Below are 21,883 nucleotides of genomic sequence, written 5' to 3' on the forward strand. Positions count from 1 at the left end.
TTATATATACTTACCTAAAGGGCATTATATTTCTTATTTCTAACACAAAAAAATTTTTAACTCAAACTTTTTATTTTATATTGCTACAATATTTCAACATCTTTCATCTTTCAATGTATTTTTGGTATCAAATATTGCGATACCATTTATTTTTAACTCAAAACGGAAGGAAAATGGGCTAGATCTAGATTCGACCTTGTGTCAATTTATTGCAATAACAATTCGACTTTAGTAAGAGCTTATAGTCAAGTTTATAATAGTGGTAAGTCTGATGACAATTCAGTCTGAAACTGTCCATGATCTGAATCCTTGAAAATATAAATTCGACCTTGAATTCGATTATATAGTCCAAATTCGATTCAGACACTAACTAGAGTTAGACCTCATAAAAAATTCGATACTCCGGCTCGACTATGATTCCAACCCGACTCCAACTCTAATTCAACTCGACCCAAATCGATTTGACACCTCACAAGCTATAAATTTGAATTTAAGCTATTTTTAATTTGAATAAATTTAAACTTCATATTAAAAATAGAATGATGATAAGTTTATTCAAATGGTTTATTCTGTCTAAAATGCATTTTTCGACGCTTGGGCAAGCGTCTAAAAACTTATTGTCATAAATCTTTTTAGACGCTATGTTTTAGACGCCATACTGCGTTTAAATAGTATTGTTTTATTGACACCTAAATGTGTCTAAATTGTGTTTTGCGCCTTTTGAAAACAAATTTTAAGCATTTGCTTTTAGACGCATGAAAATGTCTAAAAGGTTTTTAGACGATTTTCCGTGTTGAAATAGAGTAGAAGATTTAGAGGCCTTTATTCGTCTAAAAGGGTTTTAGACGATTTTTTTGCATTGAAATACACTAAGTTTTTAGACGCATTTATGCATTTCAAGGTTTTAAAACGATTTAGTTTACCAAAATAATACTAGGATTCTTAAACGCTTTAATACGTCTATAAGAGTTCCATGAAAAGTTATTACATTAATATATTCCAAATATTGCACTTGCTCCCATATGCCATATAAATCAAGTGCTACATATGCATTTTTAGATACTACAACCAAAAGTTCTATATGCTCCAAATACTGCACTTTCTTTACATATATCTCTCATAAACCTTATGAAAGTAATTATATTGAATTGTCAAAATCATATCATAATATTTGTTATCTAAAAATCTCAATGGAATGAGAAGCAATACAAATGTTATTGTTAGCCGAAAAAGAAAAATTTGTGTTATAGTTGCTAAGCTTCAACCACAAAAAACGATGATGTCCTTCCCGTTGATCTCTTTCGTTGCATAACTATGTCACTTTAAAATATGCAAAACAATTAGCAAATAAAATATCAATAATATTTCAAGTAAAATGAAGTTACAACACTATTTGCATACGCATGAATACTTTTGACTAAGGTAGCAACAATTTCCATTAAATAGCTAAGAGTCCTAACTCCCAGCCTTCCAGGCGTGTTCATAAAATAGTCGTATTATGGTCATGAGTTTCAATTTAATTATTAGAAAGAAAAAAAATAGAAATTAGGGTCCATGGATATAGTCGACTAGGTGGGCTAAGACCACTTTAGCATTTTTGTGGAGTATTTTTAGAATCGTGTAGAATCGGTAAAATCGTACGATTTTAGAATTTGATTCTAACAGTTTTAGTTGCGATTCTAGAATTTAAAGGACATATTTTAAAGACTACTCTATTAGTTTTTTTATGCTTTTAAATCATTAGTATAATATTATAAAGAATAAAGCTTGATAAGAATCTGAACTCTGCCGGAGGTCCTAGAGTCAGAGTCGGAGCAAAGTTAGAGTATGCATAATCCGACTCCGAGAAGAGGTACACTGAAAAATGTAATCCAAGATTTATCCGGAGCAAAGTTAGAGGATTGATAATCCGATCTGACCCATTAGTAAGTCTAACTTAAGACTTATCTCTCTTAGGCATGACCTAGCTAATAAGGTGGCTTATTAAGAGAGGGGTCATAACTAGGGATGGACATGGGTCATGAACCCAGGGTCTAGACCCGACCCGACCCTAATTTAAGGGTCTAGATCCACGTATTTTTGGAACCTATGGATTTGGGTCGGATCTAAGTCTATGACCTTAGGATCCGAATCCAGGTCCGAGTCCACACGTTTGAGACCTAGATTCAACCCATGGACCTATTTACACCTTTTTTAAAAAAAATTATTAATTAGTTATCATGTGTATTTAATTATTTGATTTGAAATTTTGTTATATTTCTAAACATTATGTGATTTTGAGCTTTGTCGATTCATGTAATTTAAAATATGGTCGTTGTATTTATATCTTTTAAAAATTTAAAGACTTGATAATATTTCGTTATAAGAAATTTAATGTTGGAAAACTTCATATAATAATTTTCTCAATTAGCATAAATTATGGAAGATCCTTGTTAGTCGAAAATGTTTATAAAATTATATACGAATAGTAAAAAATTGTATAAAATATTTTCAAAAAATTTTCATGAAAAAAAATTAAACTATTTTGGACACATATCCAGATCCAAAATCTTCAAATCCTATGGATTTGGGTCCAACAAAAAAATTAGTGTTTGAATCTGGGTCTAGCTAAACCCGACCCAGATCCGACCCATGCCATTCCCTAGTCAAAACATTTGACTATGTGAACTTAAAAGTTTAATTTGGTGGATAATTTTACAAAAACTTTACTAAGGAATTTCATTGATTACGCTTCCAAAGGAATTGGGTTATGCCCAATTAACACCAATGAGGGAAACCTTGATCTAACGTTTGGTCAACACTGGGTCTTATGATTCAATGTGGTTTAATCTCTTATTCAATGTTGATAAGAAACTAAGTTACTAGGCCCAAAGAGTTGCTTAGGACTCAATATTAAAAAGTCTCCATGTCTAGAAAGGAAGATCTCTAGTTGAATGTGTCAGTTCACAAGGACATAAATTTACGTATTGGAGAACCTATATATATGTAAGTTCGAAGATAGCCACTTCAAGAAGTCAAGATGGACATATAGACGTAAATGAACTTATGAACTACTATGTACACAGGCTTTAAGATGTCGAGTCAAAAGAATAAGTGAAATGATCTTAGCTTGTATGTAATACTCTCTAGGTGGATGAATATTTTTCTTTAATTCAATCAAAAAGAATATCATTGAAATATTTCTATTTGTGATAAATTGTATTAGGTGTCAATTAAATTCATAGGGACATTAAGCATTGATGTATAAGAGAATTATTGAATATTTAGAGTATTGAAAGACAAATATTTCAAGTTAGAAATAGTTATGCACAACATTGCATAAGGAATGATCGAGTAAATTTTCATTGAGGATATACAAAGAAGGAATGTATTACTTTGAGGAGATGTAATGAAGGGATTTGATACTTCATTACATTGTTTCAAGACATTAGGCCTTATTTGTACATACATTTGTTTAGAATTTATATCCATATTTTATGAATTTCTCCTCTTTTCTCTACATGTTTATGATCTATAAATCTTCCAAACTCTACTTTTATAATTTTGAAATTACTTCTCATGGAACACACTCGTCCCTTCATAATCCTACCTTATATAATACTTATATTGTGGTGCAAACCATTGTATGTTTATAGCGTATTGTCTATGTTAAATCCAAGCACCATTATGAGCAAAATAACGCTATAAGGAAAGCATCCAGAAGTGTCTTGGTTAGATATCAACTTTCTGAAGAATTAAATATCTAAATTAATAATCTCGGTATAGTGTTAGTTTCATAAGTTTATGTATTAGTATCTTTTCTAGTCATTGCAATATGTTTATTCATATTTGTAAAAACAATTTGTATTTGGTGCTTATTATTCTCCCAAAGTCTTGTAAATGTAAAAATCAACACCCAACTTGCATAATGCTTATACAAAGACTTTGGATCAAATTGCCTTGGTTATCAAGGATATTTGCAAGTTGATTATTTGATCTCACAACAATAAGACTTGGGATCCATAGTACTTTAGTTTTTCCTTTATCAATTCCCAAAACTCTAATTTTGCACTTAATAGAGTATTTTCTTTTAGCCTTATTCTTTATTTTTCGTTCAGCTCAATTTTGTTTGGTTTTTATTATTAAATCTCAAGTAAATTTTTATTATTTTATAGTTCATGTTTTTAATTTTTTTATGTTATATGCTCTTTTATTTCATTTGTTTTTATGTCTAGATTAATTAATTATTTATTTATTTCATGTTTATTATCAATTATCATGTCTAATGAGTAGATATTATGTCTAGAATAAAGGAATTGATCCCATGAATTGAAACTGGTATAAAATTAATTCGATTATAATGGATGTGTGAATGAATATATAATACCCAATTAAATTAAATTTCTTTATTAATCTGATCAATTGAATGAAAGTTTGAGATTTAGGAGTAATTTAAGTTTTTAAGATATATTTAGTTAAATTCCTATTAATGCAACCAATTTATTGAAAATGAAAACTAAAAATTATTTATTTTGAATGTGTCAAGGAACCAACTCAACTAAAATCTTAAGCTCATGGTTGAGGCCCCAAGATATGTTATATACTCTAACACGCCTCCTGACACGAGAGTTCATTGGGCTAGAAGTGTGGATGCACATAGACGCTGAATTCGTGACCTCTTGTTACGTTGTCTTTTGATATACCATGTTAAAGAACTAACTCAATCAAAAGCTTAAATTGAGGGTTAAGGCCCCATGATATGTTATGTACTCTAACAAAATGTTTCTTTGTATTCCATTCAAATCTATAAGTAATGTACAATGGTAGTTGTAGGAAACTAAAAATAAATTACATAAATAATAAATACTTCTAAAATAAAATATTTACAATATATGCAAAACATAAAATAATATCCTTGAGATATTGTTCTTATATATCCCAATGATTACACTTTTCTGGATAGCTCTTAAATCCGGTTGCTATTCAAGAAAGAAAATTTTGTGTGTCTTTGTGAGAGAAGAGGAAAAATATGTGATTGGGTAGTTTGAGATTGAGATCTAAGCCTACTTGCAATCCTAACAGTGATTAGTTAAGTTAAGTTACGACAAAACATGATAAGATTCTCTAAAATCTTGGATTTAACCAGCAAAAGAATCGTTTACTGGAGTGTTGCTGTTCTTCAATATATTAACCACAATAAAAAGGGTAGTGTTTCATTAAAGTGACAGTAATTTGTTAGTGTGTGGGACTGTCACTCCACATGTACCTTTTCAATCATATGTTTTAAGAAAACATAGGGTAAATTTAGTATAATCAAAAGCTGACTTGATTAAATAGAAAAGTCAATCTTATTGTCGGTTTTATTTTGCTCATAAAAATTGTGATCAGACATGAACGTAATCACAATCAAACAATATTCGAATACAACTTAAACCATACCTAATGTGATCTAACTAATGTCAATTATAGATACGAACTAAACCTGAATCAGGACTAATTTGATGTGCTGCCTAATCAACCACAAACATATTGAGCTAACTTCAATTTTATTCCCTATAAATCATTCTCAGTCACTACCAATAACCAAATTAATCGTTAGCTCAAAATCAAACAAAGATAACTACGATTCATATGAACATAAGTTAAATCTTTAAACTGACTATACACTACTCAAATTCGATATAAATTGATTAGAGATGAGTATAGTTATCAGAATCCCGATTCTGATCTACGATTCTACGATCTTAAGATTTGAAAATAGGCGACCGATCCAGATCGTAGGTAGAATCTTAATATGGTAGAATCGCACGATCCTGCTTAGCTCAAGAATTTAGGTGGTAGAATTATAACACGATTCTACGATCCTACGGTTCGATCTTACATGGGTAATTCCAATCGTAATATATTTTCATATAATACAAATTTCACTTAGTATAAATGTATATATTTAAAATAATTATATCAATACCTTTATAAAATTCAAGTTTTTTCATGATTTATGGTTTAAAAATGATTATTAAAAGTATTTTTTTTCAAAACTTAATAGATAAAACCTAATAAGCTTTTACTTACACCTTAAAACCTTAAATGAGAACAAATATAATTGATAATCAGTAATCCAAAGAACATTAATGCATATTTATAGAATTACACAATTTTACAATCCAATTCTACCGATTTCGATCCTACCCCTTCAATGATCCTAGATAGAATCCCGATCCTAATAATCTTGGAGATGAGTTTGCCCAAAGTCTGATGAAGCAACCAAATTCAAAACCTTAGTATCAGAAAGCGTTGTATTAAAAAAGCTCACTTGTTCTTCAAACAAAAAAAGCTCAGTTGACCTGAAATATTTCTAGTACACTAAACTATGTACATGTATTTAACCAATTTAAACTTAAGCTAATGTTTGCTCGTGATTGATTTACTTATTTATATTTAACGAAACAACTACTTCACAAAAATATCATTATTCATTAAAACAACAATTTAAATAATATTTCGTAAAACACTTCGACAATTAACAACAATCTTACTCCAAACAAACTCTAAACCAACTCACATCTACATCACAAACTTTATATTGATTGAAATAAATATAATTTTAAAGGACAATTATATTAGACTAGAGGAGTCCAAATTCAACTCAACAAACATAGAGATAAGACTAGAGTCATGATAAAATATGAACAATTACCCCCACTCATATGTGTGAGTAATTATTAAATAGATAATTCATTTGTGGCCTATGTGAATGGACGGCTGTACCCTCTAAGAATATAAATGTACCACTAATTATCTATACTTGCTCTGCACCATTTATTATTTTGATCTCTTGTTCATTTTGCATTATTTTTATATTTAGAAAGAGATTATTATATTTTTTTTAATTTAATCTATGCAATTAAATATCTCTTTCTATTTACAACTAAATATTTATTTTTAAAAAACACTAACTTTTAGTTGGAGTCGTCTTACCATAAAACAACTTTGATTGCGTCAATTTAAAATATTTGTTATTTTAAATCTGAGAGACGTCTATCAGGGAAATAATCTCTCAGAAACCGACTATTTTTTGTTTGATTGAGACGGAGTAGAACACGTTTATGCCCAAGTCCAAACATGAATAACCATATCATTATCCAAACAACTCATATCCGTCAACCCATTTCATTCTTTCGGTTGATTCATGAAATCTATGTTTCCGTGTTTGGGCCCATCTTGATTAAACTATTTAATCAATAAGCTCAATTAAGTTTAAGCCGTTGATCCTAGCTGATTTGCTAAGTTGTACGCGTTTTAGGAGATAAAATCTTTTTTTATTATATCCTCCGTTTGACATGTGTAAAGAGTTAGTAATTAGATGATTAATTATGGAGTTTAATGAACATGTTTGTTTGTAAGGGTATATAGTATTATTATGTAGGGCATTTATGTAGAGCTTTTTCTTGTCAACTTTGATACAAATCCATCATTAAATAACAAATCAATATGTTGGGAGAATCATGAATGAACCACCCTCAAATTGAATTATAATCAAATAAAGAGAATGTTAAATTTGTACTATATTTGTAAATTTAGTATTGATGTCATACCAATAATGATATATAAGGGTAATTTTAGAATAAAATTATATGATGTTGATTGTATTTAAAATTTCAGAAGATTTGAACCCAACTCAATAAACTCACATAACAACTTTTACTAATTTAACAAACACATATTAGTATTTATAAGCATATATTATATACATAAGTTTTAATGCTGTCAATTGACATTATTGATTGATCTTGAATCTTCCGTTGATGATATACAATCTTTTATATAGCTTTATCAACTAAATTAATTTACATCTAATGGTATAAATTTACTCTATATTTCATTTCAACTCAAATATATAATTTTAATTATCAAATAGAAGTAGTATTTACATATTGTAGTCCTTATGTATTTATAGTTATTGTTGTTGAATTGAATTTTAGTAGGCAAATTGGTATTGATATTGATAGTATCTATAGTATATTAAAACTTAATATGGTTCTTGTTATTCTATATGTTTCCCAAATAATTACTCATCAAATAGTCCATATTATTTTGTAACAAATATTTCATACAATACAAGAAAAAAAAAAAAAGAAAAAGGTAAAAAGTATAAACTTGGTAGACCTATCATGAAACATACACTTTTAGGTAAGTTTTGCTCTCACAAAATACAACCTAAAATTAGTAAAATTGTTTAAGATAAGAAGATGGATATATCAATAAATCATTTATAAAATATATAGAGGAGTCTTTTATTTAATCTTACCAACAAGCAACATGGCACCCAAAAAAAGAGAGGATCTACAAAATCTACTCTCTTTTTTCTTTCAACTTTTCCTCCACTATATATTCATATTCCAACCCACCCATCATTCCCATTCCACATCCAACTCTATCCATTATTATTCCACCCACAAATTAAAACTCTCTTTTTCTACTTCCAAAAAAAAATGTTGCCTTCAACATCTTCCTTTACTTCAAATTTCCCTCAAGAACTCTTAACCAACCTTCAATATTCTAGAAGATTACTACTTCATACACAAGCTCCATCACCAACCTACCAAATCCTAGACCCGACCCGCGGTTCGACCCATGAAAACACTGGCTTTGATGCTAACATAGTCATGATTCTTGCTGTTTTGGTTTGTGCATTAGTATGTTCATTATGTATTAATACCTTCATTAGGTGTGTAATTAAGTTCTATAGTATGATTAGGGGAGAACCTAATTACTATCTAAACATGATTGATTATGACAAGAAGAAAATTAGTGGGTTAGACAAAAGGGCATTAAAGACATTTCCAGTGGTGAAATATTCAAAGGAAGTCAAGATTCAAGGGTTAAGTACAGAGTGTGTTATTTGTTTGTCTGAGTTTAAGACAAGTGAAAAAATTAGGGTTTTGCCAAAATGTAACCATGGATTCCATGTTAAGTGCATTGATAAATGGCTTAGTTCTCATTCTTCTTGCCCTACTTGTAGACAATCTTTGGTTGACACTTGTAAGAAGATTATTGGATGTAATGATGATCATCCTCATACATCATCATCATCACCATCATCATCATCAATGGAAGAATCTAGGGAGGTAATTGTCGTAACTATATTGCCACTTGAAAGGGAAGATTTGGTACGAAATTACAGGGGTGAAGTTACTCAAAGTTAAGAGAATTTCTACTAGCAAGAGCCGCAATTGGAATTAATTCTTCATGTAGGCAGTGAAAAAACGAATTAATTCTTCATGTAGGCAGTGAAAAAAGGAAGTTTTATTAGAAGAATGCAAGGGAAAAGTAAAGTATTGATTATTATGTTAGCCCATGATTCTCAGTTAGGATCATAGTATTAATTAAGGAGTAACATAGTAGTTTTGTAGGGTTTTATTTTACTTCTTTTTGAGAGAAAAATTGAGGGAAGTATTCTAAAATTTATGTTTTGGTGTACAAAATTGATAGATATTATTATTAGTTGCTTAATTGTTCTTAGTGGAAGTGTATAAAAAAGGAGCAATTAATTGACAATTTCTTACCATTTATTTTGTCTTTTAACACAATGATCAAAAGAATCAAGATTCTTGCATAACTTTATGTAAAGTTTCATTGTAGAACACTTGGGTAATGGAAAAAACTTAGTTGACCAGCGGTAAACATTTACTATTAATAGACAAATAAAATATATTATTAAAAGGAAAAATTAATATTAATAATTTAAACTTTCATCCCATCCGCGGTGAATAGGCTAACCTTTAAATTATTTTTTAATAATTTAATTTTTACCCTTTATTTTTTATCAGCATAAATCTTTTATTTTATAGTAATTCAATATTCAATATTTGACATTTAGTTGTCTATTAGCATACCCTATTAGTATGCTGACAATAAACTAAGGGTAAAGGTCGATCGTTTATTAAAAAATAATCCAAAGTTGAAATTATTTATAGCAAATAGTAAAAGGTTAGATTATCAATATTATATTTTCCCAATTAAAATGCATGTTTATTGATAAATTTAATGAATTATTGCAAAATAAGGAAATTTGTTGGAATCATACCATCAATGAGATGTTATCTGGAGTCTTATATTCCAATTATTTCATGTGTTGGGAGTAAAAAGATGTGGACATTCCAACTATGTTTGTTGAATAAAAAATAAAAGTTTATTTGATATTAAAACTTCTCATTAAATTTTAATTAAAGACAAAATATAATCTGAAGTCTTTATTTTAATTATACTTTTGACTTGTACTCCATAAAAAAACAGCTTCCATCCCATCAAGAAGCAAAATCTAATGATATACTATAAAAAAATATTTTAAATTGAAATGAACAAACATAAAGTTACACTTGAACATTATAAAACCAAAAGCTTCCTTAAAAAGTTTTCCATTAACGTTCAAAGAAAACAACAAATCAATTCATTGATTCTTAACAAGAAGTGCAAATTTCGCCTAAGAAACCCAAATTGTTTAAAAATATTAAAGCTCATTTTATAATTGGTACTAAATTGGGGGACTAATAATAAAATGTTTGTGTAATTTTAGTAAGAATATATCTTGATGAATTTAATAGCTATACTGATTCTCCTTCAACAAGCTCATTTTCTTCATAAAAATACACTCCAATGCATTGCGACTTAAACATGTGGTATTAGATAGTAATGAAAAATTGTGTACAAAAGAACTTTATTATGATTAAACTTTCATTACCATGGCAATGACATGATACATATCATGAAAATTTACACTACAAATCATTTCAATTACCACCAATTAGTATCATTAACCAAATGGGCCTTAAACTCTATTCCTTGTGAAAAGTTTTCAAATCTATGATTAAAAAATAATTTGCGAATTACAGCGTTAGAGTTTGGTACTTTTGTGAATTACAACCTTAATATTGTTTTTGGAATTATAGCTACCAAAGTATCAAAGTCTACAACGTTCAAGTCAAATTGCAGAATTTCAATCATTTTAATGGTCGGAATTTTAAATTAAGTGATTAGAACTTTGGAATTTGGCCTGATAGACTTTGATACTTTTGTAGCTGTAGACTTTAAGACTTTGATACTGCGTTGGCTAATACTATCAAGACTGGAAGGGAAGATGCTACCCCATCTCAGAGAGAGCAGATTTCCTCTGAGAAAAGACAGGAGGAGGAAGATGAGTCATGCATTCCTCTTTCTAATCAGAGACAAGTGGCAAGAGAGTCAAATCAGCTGGGCTCTCGAAAAAATAAAAGTGTTCGTGTTGAGGATGATGGTGAGTCCCACCCAGGAAAGAAATATGCATGGTACATGACCCTATCTATTCCTGGAACTACGTCCCAGCAAGGGACACATATACAAAAAGGGTGGACTAAAACAATCTATCCAAAAACTGATTCTCAAGCTATAGCAAGAGAATCAGGGAAGGCAGAGAAGACAGAAAGAATTTCTGCGATGAGTAGGCTGGGGAAAAGTCCTAGCCAATCTTGAATCTAGAAGAGGATAGGTGCTGCACAACCTTTCTTAAAGATTCATGAAGGAGTAGGGGGATCAGTACAGGTGGCAGAAAGCATGCAGCCAGAAGTATATTCCCTGAAGGGAAAATCACCATATGTTCCAGGCTTACCTCAAAAGTCCCAAAAAATTAAAAAATAAGATTTTCTAGGAAAACTTCCTTCATCCCAGCTGCGCTACCAGCAAAAATAGTTAAATTCCCGGCTCACTTGACTTATAAAGGAGAGACCTGTCCAAATGTCCATTTTGCAGGATTCAACAATGAGATGGACATGGACGGCCACACTGATGCCAACTGGTGCAAAAACTTCATCGTGACCCTGATAGGGACTGCTCAAAAATGGGTTCAAAGCCTCCCAAATGGTTTAATTTCATGTTTTGATGAGCTGGCAGAGAAGTTCAAAAGCCATTTCTCATCAAGGACTGCCAGAACAAAGCAATCTATTGAGATGATGAGTGTCAGACAGGGGAAGGATAAATCTTTTAGGAACTATGTCTCCAGATTTGTTAAAGAAAGTCTTTAGGTGCTGAATCCAGAGGAGAATATCTTGACCTTTGCTTTCAGGCAAAGTTTAAACTCGAAAGACTTGAGAGTGAGGCGTTGAAATTTAGCAACCAATGGACCAACCTGAAAACCATAAAAGAAGTCAGGGAGTATGCTCCATCTCATGTTGATGTTGAAGATTTTAAAGCTATTACTAGTAGCAGAAGAGAAAAAGTTCTGAGAACCGAGGATCTGGATGTGCCAAGGCTCCATAATTACACTGATTACACATCGTTGAAGGAGTACAAGGCTAGAGGGCATCAACTACATGCAAAGTAATAACGATAAGTAGATTGGAGACAGAAAGGCTAAAATATGATGATGGAATATAAAGAACATCCTAGTTACCTCATCAAAATCATAATGTGGGCCTTCTAGGAACCTACCAATACTGGCCATGATGTCCATCGATCCAGATTTTTGGGAAGTAATAACCTCATCCAATTTTTGCCTGGAAGTGGGTGGTTCATCTGGATGAGGGTCTTCAATAGCCCGTTTATTTATGTTTTGTGTTCCTATCAATGAAAATGTAAATAAATGTTGTAAAAAAAGAAAGAAAGAAAATGAAAAATGAAAAAGAAGTAAAGTTATACCTTCAGCAGGAACCTCTTCAACAGTACTAGGGTCCCCACATACCAGATTCCTGATAGGAGAAGTAGGGTGGGGTTCCCCAATTTCAGCTTTACCTTCCATGACTTGCTGGAAGTCATGGGAAGGGCTCTCATCAACAATCTCTTCAACGTTAGTAGCCGGGAGGTTGTATTGTTCAGTTCAAATTCCTCAACCACCTCCTCCTAGATAGGCTCATGTAGAGCAGCCTCTGCAGGGGCAACTTCAGTGGTAGAAGCATTAGCAGTTGCTGAAAAAGAGATAACAAGTTAGACATCAGGGAAAATATTAATGCAATGATACTTCAGTCAACAAGGAAGCAACCACCTAAGTCTTCATCTGGGAGCACAAGGGGTAACTATAAGAGGGAGATCATCACCTTTCCAAGACTAGAAAGAAGAAACATCAACATTCTTCTTCTTCTTCTTCTTCATGCTTCTCTTCTTCTTGACTGGACCCTTAGTTGAAGGGCCAGCTTTATCAGTAGCAGCAGTAGCAGATCCCCCAGTTTTACCCTTCTTGGATCCACCTCCGATGAAGGGCTCTAAGGCTTCAAAAATGTTTGGATGGGGATCAACCCAAGCCTCAGGGTCCCCGTATTCTTTCTTGGCAAAAGGAAGAGGACCCTGCCCTGCTCTAATGTAATAGGCGGTGTTGTTTGGGCATATGTCACTCCTTCTCCATCTGGGAGCTTCTGCGGACCTAGAGGGCCATAGTAAAATGCAGCAATCCTGCACTACTTGTAATTCTGTAACGGCTCGGTCTAAGTGACCCGTTAATCCATATGAAAATACAAATTTCGGTTCACTCCTTGGGCTCTAGAGAAAAGTCTTCTCTAGGATTATCAACGTTCCGTCGATAAAGAAATATAACTAAATAGAAAACAGTACTAACGTGAAAGAAAATATGTCAGCGAAAGCTCTAACGTACAACTCGAGAGCCTAAAGGCCTCTAGACAAACTAATTGAAATAAGCGGAAGCGAAAAGAAAACTACACTATCTCTTGTTACATAAGTACAAAGTTTCTTTTTACTCATAATCCAATACAAAAAAAATAATAGCATAGACTGATGATTACGGAATCTAAGTCGAGACCTCACTCCAGACCCTACCTGCAATCAACCTACTAGTCGTCGTATGACAACACACAGTAGGTTCCAAAGAAACAAACCAATACACGTCAGAGACTTCATACAAATATCAATCCGGTTGAATACAAGCAATATGTTTATCCTAGCATTCATAGGCTCTAATACATTCATTATTAGTTAATCCCAACTTGTAACGTTGCCCGTCCTGTTCGGGTCGTTCAAGTATAAATCATTCATTATTAGATATTTCCAACTTGTAACGTTGCCCGTCCTGTTCGGGTCGTTCAAGTATAAACCAATCCTTTTGGTGGAATACACTTGGGAGAGCTAATCCCAAGGCAACTACCGACCTAAGACGTTGCCCGTTCTGTTCGGGTCGCCAAAGGCTAAAGTATGCATACCCCCATGGTGACCGTAATGATCCAAAACTACCATGGGAACAATAATTGTAATAATCCAAACCAATACGTTAACCCCTTCGGGTAACATAATATAACCAAACGTCAACCCCTTTGGGTGACAAACACATAAATTCTCAATTTCAAAATTAATTTATTTCAAATTATTTGAGGTGTCTAATCCTTATGTGAATTACAATGCCTCGATTAGAAATGAAACAACACTACTTGCACAACCACATAACAGTATGATCTAAGCGTGTACCTTTAAGTGCTACAACCAAGCGATATTTAATCACGATAGAAATTTCGCCCTCTTATGAATCGATGTCCTAAATAACACACACACAAAATGACCACGTATTAGAACGTGTTTACACCTTTAATCCACTCCATACTACTCAAATGTTACTAAGACTTGATAATTTTAAATGTTTACATCCAATACCTATTAGTTCTAAATTTTACATATTAGCCAGAAACTTAAACGAACAGTTTGGACATTTTAGGAAATTCAAATGAAAAATCCAACTTCGCCACTGCGTCCGGAACGTATCAATTACCTTGGGTACCAATTTTCATAATTTCTAACATCCAATTACTATTTTTAATTATTTTAAGCGTTTAACGAGTTTTTAACGCATCGGTACATAAAACAACGTAACACGACTAACGTTTCCGGATCGGCACCTTTAACGAGACATAACAGCTGCTGCCCGAATACATACATATATATATATATATATATGTGTATATATATATGTATATATATATATATGTATATATATATATATATGTATATATATATATATGTATATATGTATATATATATATATATATATATATATATATATATATATATATATATATATATATATATATATATATATATATATATATATATATATATATGTATATATATATATATATATGTATATATATATATATGTATATATATATATATATGTATATATATATATATATGTATATATATATATATATGTATATATATATATATATGTATATATATATATATATATGTATATATATATATATATGTATATATATATATATATATATATATATATATATATATATATATATATATATATATATATATATGTATATTTTTAATTTCATTATTATGATTATTTTATATATATACATTATCAACCCTTTTTAAATCTCATGACCAAAATAACTCTAGCAAGGTCACATTCACAAAATCCTTCAAGAGACTTATAATTTCATAAATTATGATAACTAAATTAAATACTTAATATCTTTTAACAAATTAAATTTTATAGAGAATTACAAAACCATTTCACCCGTTTTAAATCAACACACATATATATATAAATATAACACAATCCTTCAAACAAATCAAGTTTTGCTAAAGGATTATTAAATTCTTGGATGACTACATTACTTGATCCATACCATTTAAATTTCATCTAACAAATTGAAATTTTGTTAGAGAAAATAGACCATAAGAAATTTATTTAAATATCTATATAACTTTAAATTCTTAATTCTTATAACAAATTTAAATTTTGTTAAAGAATATTGATCATGAAGTTCTTTTCTTAATCCTTTTAACAAATTATAGTTTATTAAAGGATTATTAGAGAAAATTTTCATATATAAAAGAAAAATATTCAATCCTCTTATAAGTCATAGGATATCATCATTCATAAAGAAATATAATTCTTTTAGAAATCTTTGTATATAAAATCTATAATTAACAATTCAATTAAACTTACCTTTTGATCAAAAGATTGGATTGAACAACAAGATTTTATTTCTTTTGGATGCCGAAAACAAGAAGAGCAAAGAAGAGAATTTTTTTTTCATAATTTTGTGTTCACTTGGAGCATCAGGATTGTGAGGGATTATGAAATTAAAAAGCCATTAAGGAGATAATTCACTTAATGTGCCAATAATGCTCATTATGCTCACTTATGAGAGGAGTTACAAGACTCCTCCCATGCCTAGCACCAACCGGCCACCCATCACCTCCCACAACATATATTTTTTTAATTAATTAATTAAGTAATTATTATATTATTGTTAAAACAGAAAAGAAACGTCACGCGATAACATCGTACGCGATAAAACTCGTTACCGTTAAAATTTAACTCACTTTATCTCTTATAATTAACTATGTAAAATAATATAATTTAATATTATTTATTTATTTTATTATACTTTATTTTATTTAGATTTTATTTATTTTTAAACCCGATAAATTACGGGGTGTTACAGGACAGGGGGCGAATTAACACACATCTTGTAAAGATGTTTGTTTGCCGTGTTATCAGCCCAAGGAGAACAAGGGAGAGACCTATACTATTTTCCGTGAGGGGAAATACCTATTGTCTTCCAGGGAACCATATCACCTGCCTGCTCTAGAAAAATAAACAAAGAGAAGCGTATGTTAAAAAAAAAGAGTTATGCAATTAGAAAAAGCTGATATAGTTCCAGGAGTCAGGCAGGGAGACATTCCAACTAAGGACAGACAGATGTCCTGTTGGAATATCGCAACATGAGGAATCCACCCAGACGGCAGATTCTTGTCTTTTGGTTTAACAAAATACAAAAAGGCATGTCTTTCTCTTCAAGAAAGATGAAAAAATTCATCCAGACCCAAAGTCTCTCTAGCATTGAATTTATACCAGAAGACTAGGGGCATGTACCTGAATGGGTGGTGAGGGGTCATTGGCACTCTAACCTAGATGATTTTGTCTTTGTACTCCTTTAGGTCATTGAAATCTGGGTAAACGAACATAGCCCCATATCTTAAAAATATTAAGGGTTAAAGGAAGCGTCATGTATTTACAAGTCTAGATAAAGGAAATTATCTTTCTGGTGGATTGAGGAAGAAGTTGGTTGAGGGAAAGATGGAAATGACATAAATTTGAGAGAAGAAAGGGTGAAGAGGAAAATGTAAACTGAAAGTAAAATGGTATATACAAACAGGGATGAAGATGTCTTCTTCATTGGTTTCATAGATAATGTATTCGTGAGCCATCATCCCTTCTTTACCAATCCTACACCAATATCCTTTTTCTTTTGGGATATGGCAATAGTCCTTTAAGAAAAATTGGGCCCCACCCTTAACCATCGAGTTAAAGGTTTGTGATGTAAGCCCAGTAGTTAGTAACCTGGTCATTGTATCAGAAGAACCCTCCAAATCAAAGGGGGTGTAGTGGATAACTTCAAGACCTTCCAAAGATGGAGGAATGATTGCATCTGTCCATTGAAGATGTGGCCAGACATTTGGTTTCATACTCCAGTCAGTTGGAGGTTCATGTGGTAATGCCTCTGGCTGCATAAAGAGGGAAAATTCAGTAACAGGTGCATCAGTGAGTTCTTTGTTGAAGTCAAAGGTCAGCTCACTTAGAGAAGTCTTTGAGGAAACCATTGTTGAAAATAGTGTAAGAGTAAGAAGAGAAAGACAAGAGTTTGCAGAGAATTGAATTAGAGAATGTTTGAGAATAATTAGAGTTTAAGGAAAGCGTAAATTGAAATAAATGCAAGTATAAAGATATTTATAGGCAAGATAATCATTGGGAAATTTAAAGTGGTAAGATCAACAGTCAAGAGGCGTAGAAATTTGAATCAGAAGATCAACAGTCGAGATGAAACCGCCAAAAATTCAAAATTTTAGGCGTAGGGAACAGTGATTGGATGTGCATTTAATGATAGTACAATTACATAGGGATAATGATGAAAGTGTGCTGCAGCAGTTGTGGCGTGTTAAACAATCTTCAAGAAAAATTACACCAAGTGGGAAATATTCAGAGAAATTGATGAAAGAAATTGCCAAGAAAAGCAAGTGTTCCCAAAAGATAAAAGAGACCAACATTTCCAGATTTTTCAAGCTGACAGAAATTCAAGAATTGAAGATTTGATTAAGACATCCCAGAAAATTAAACTCAACAAGAATAGTTAAGATGATTGACAACCTGTTCAAACCTGTATCTGGCCAATTCAAGAAATGGGATGTTTGACAACCTGTTCAAACCCGTATCTGGTAAATTCAAGAGTTAAGTTGATTGACAATCTGTTTAAACATGAATCTGATACTGAAGACAGACCCATGAATTCTTGAACCATAATTCATAGGTCGGGGGGGGGGGGGGGGTGGGGAATTGTATATGTAAAATATTAGTCATAAGTAATTCTGCCAGAAAAACTATCTGGGATGATTAAATTAACGTTAATCTGGGAGAAAATAATAAGATTAGAAGGAGATCTGGCAACATTTATCTGGGAAGATTGAAGAAGCATTGAACGTGCATTAAGAATATTAGTGCATGGGAAGGTCTCGTACGATTATGAGGACACTTGTCTATTGTTGAAGATTATTACAAGCTGGGACACTTGTTAATAGAAGAAGTAAAGAGCGCAATATGAATTAGAGGAAAAACCACCAAAGTAAAGGAGATCTCAACACGTCAAAGACAACAACAGTGGCATGCAAGGGAATTTTGGAGATAGATGAAATAACAGAAGGAACATTCTACATGCACAATGGACTATAAATACACTTCATGGGGCATATAAAGGAGGTAACTAAATTCTACTATTGAGAGAGATACAAAGAACTCTAAGTAATTTATTGCAAGGAGCTATTACAACTAAATTTCAAGGGCCCACATTGATTTTCAGAAGAACATTAATAGCACAATCATAAATATAAGAGAATAAGTATAATTGTTCTAACTAATCTTCAAAAAAGCATTTGTCAGATATTAAGAATATTTTCTAATAATCATAAAGACCCCACGTCTAAATAAGTCCTAAGTAGTAATCCACCTTGTAGCCACTGTGCTCCTAGAAGGAATTATTAAGCAATTTGTCTCAAACTAATACTCACTTGGGCATCGAATTGGGTCCCCGAAAAAAACATTCTGGGCCATGCTAACTCTTGTTGCATTTTACAGGCACAACCATCTTCTTAGGTGATTTTACTGCATAGCTTGGTAAGATAGTAAAGACAGACTTCCACCAGTATTTAACTCTTGATTAATCATAAATCAGGGGATTAAATTCTTAATTAATTGTCCTACAAAACCAAACAGGAACATATTAGTTATAGTTTTAAAGTGATCACTTTTTATTGTGTTGGAGTCATCATTTATATCCATAAAGTAATCACTTACAATCTGCATTTTAAAATTATACTCCCTCCGTTTTTTTCAAATGTCCTATTTGCTTTTTGCACGTTTGTCAATACACTAATTTAATCTTTAATCTTTAATATCTCTAATTGTGCATAATTAAAAATAATAAAAAAAGATATTAATATACCTTATGTTGAGATGAATCAAAAAAAATCTTAGTTGACTATGTTTTAATTTATAGATTAAGAATAAATTAAAAATTAAGAGTGGTTGATGAATAGTGCTCAAAATACAAATAGGACATTTGAAAAGAAACGGAGGGAGTATTAGTAATTTTTTAAAAATAATAATTCTTTAAAAATAATAAAATAGATAGGAAAAATTGTTACTATAGTAATTCTTTAAAAATAATAAAATAAATAGGAAAAATTATCATAAATAATCCAACACGCTCATCCGTTGTAAATAATCCCACCTATTGATTAATTTCTAATAATCCCATGTTTAATATGTATTTGCTACTATCATACCTTGTGGGCGATAGGAGAGATAGGGTTGTGGTGGTTCAAGGGTGGAGTTATGGTGGTTTAGGTTAATGGGTATGATGGCAGAAAAAATATAATAAATGTTGGACTATTAGAAAAAAAATCTAAAGGTAGAATTATTCACACTTAAAGAGTGAGATGTTGGATTATTTTAAACAATATTTTCAAATAAATAATACTTCCTTCGTTATAAATTGATGCTCTTATTTTTTTTTTTTACTTTTAACGGTTTCATTTCATTTCCTTAAAAAATAATTCTATTTATATCACATTTTCGGGATATCATTATCCTTAGTCATCCTAGCTTTAATATTTTTAATGTTTATGGTTCCTATACATCTTTTACTACTTTATTTTTATATTTTTCAATGCTTATGATCGTCATTTTCTCTCCATTAACTTAATTATTCAATAAAATAATATCTTTTTCATCTACAAGAATGAACTCTTCTTAATTTCATAAACCCTATAAACATTGAATAGAAATAGACGAAGTAATACACAAATGTGATACATCGGATTTAGCTTTAAAAAGAAATGATAGAATACTCATATTAACATGGTGCATCTTCATTTCACGGGAGCCCATTTGCTAAGAACTCCACAGTTAAGCGTGCTTGGTGGGGAGCAATCTTAGGACGGGTGACCTCCTTGGAAGTTTTCCAAGTGCGTAAGAGTTAGGCCAAAGTGCGCTGAAAAGACTTGTGTTAGTTTGTGGGGCTAGTCTACAGTCTCTACGGGTAGACATCGGCAATCCGAGGAGTCGGAGTGTTACAAATGGTATCAAAGCAACCCTACGACCATGACTGATCATGTGTTCAGTGCACCTAGCGGAGGAAAAGATCTTAAAACTACGGTCCAACAAGGATGTTGTATTCCTAAGTGGTGGAGATGATATCCCAGATTTAACTTTAAAAAGAATTGATAGACTACTCATATGCACAAGGTGCATCTTTTTTTCATGGGAGCTTATTTGACTTTAGAACCTATTTCTATTTTTTGGTTTTTCTTTCTTATTTGATTTAAAAAATCATTTCAATTTTTTGATCCAAAAAAATTTGCTTTAATTTATGTGATTATCTGTTTTAACTACCATTTTAACGGAGAATCAAGAAGGATAAGAAAACAATTTATGTGATCATTTCTTAGTTCATGAACTATTTCAATTGAGGATCAAGAAAGAATAAAGTGGAAGGAAGAACAAATTAGTTTCTGGAAAATTTGCTTAAAATAATCCCAACTATCACCCGTTAGCAAGAAATAATCCCAACTATCGATTATTTTTAAATAAACTCAACTTTCACTTGAATTTGTTCATGGCATATCCTACAACTTGGTAACCTGGGATATTAGGTTACCTTCATTTAAAACAAAAAAGAAAAATAAAGAAAAAAAGTAAATAAAGGAAAAACACCTCTCCACAATCACACATCACTACACAACCATTCAACACCACCAAAACCCGGCACCCATCTTCGTTTGCACCACCATAATCTCAATTTAAGTAGCCTTCAGTTGTCATTAGTGGAAAAAACCTCATTTGCTGCAGTTTTTTGGCCGTAATATGCTGCGATTTGGACCAAAACATTAGTGATAGTAGCAGATGGACTATTTTAAATGTTGCGGTTTTAAACAGCAGCAGAAAAGGGCGCCAAATGCTGCGGGCCACAAGAAAACCGCAGCAAATAGTGTTCACTATATGCTGCGGTTTTTTGGTGCCCCGCAGCATATAGTTTAATTTTTTTTTCTTTTTTCGTTTATAATAAAAATAATCCAATAATAATGTACAATGTAATAAACAATGATTAATCCAATAATCCAATCATAATCACCAATAATCACCAATAATCTCTTTGTAATAATAAACTCTCGATCGTATATATATATAATAATATGTACGTACATATATACAATAAAGTCTTAAAAAATCTAAACTAATTACAATTACCAAGCACACAAATTAGCAAGATACGCGGCAATCTTGTCTTTTAATTCGCGCATTTCTCCTTTTTTCAAAGGGCGTGTTTCCTTTGGAATGTCGTATAAAACATATAAT

General features: G+C 31.4%; 1 protein-coding gene across 1 annotated transcript; it reads left to right on the plus strand.

The window, feature by feature from the left end:
• The first annotated feature begins 8,305 nt into the window (after positions 1–8,305).
• On the plus strand, positions 8,306–9,564 carry LOC130823821 (RING-H2 finger protein ATL78-like). Its single transcript, XM_057688610.1, has one exon. It carries the CDS (start codon positions 8,472–8,474, stop codon positions 9,183–9,185), a length of 714 nt encoding a protein of 237 aa, XP_057544593.1. The 5' UTR covers positions 8,306–8,471; the 3' UTR covers positions 9,186–9,564.
• The last annotated feature ends 12,319 nt before the right edge of the window (positions 9,565–21,883 follow it).

The sequence above is a fragment of the Amaranthus tricolor genome, chromosome 9 (assembly GCF_026212465.1).
Source record: "Amaranthus tricolor cultivar Red isolate AtriRed21 chromosome 9, ASM2621246v1, whole genome shotgun sequence".
Lineage (NCBI taxonomy): Eukaryota > Viridiplantae > Streptophyta > Magnoliopsida > Caryophyllales > Amaranthaceae > Amaranthus > Amaranthus tricolor.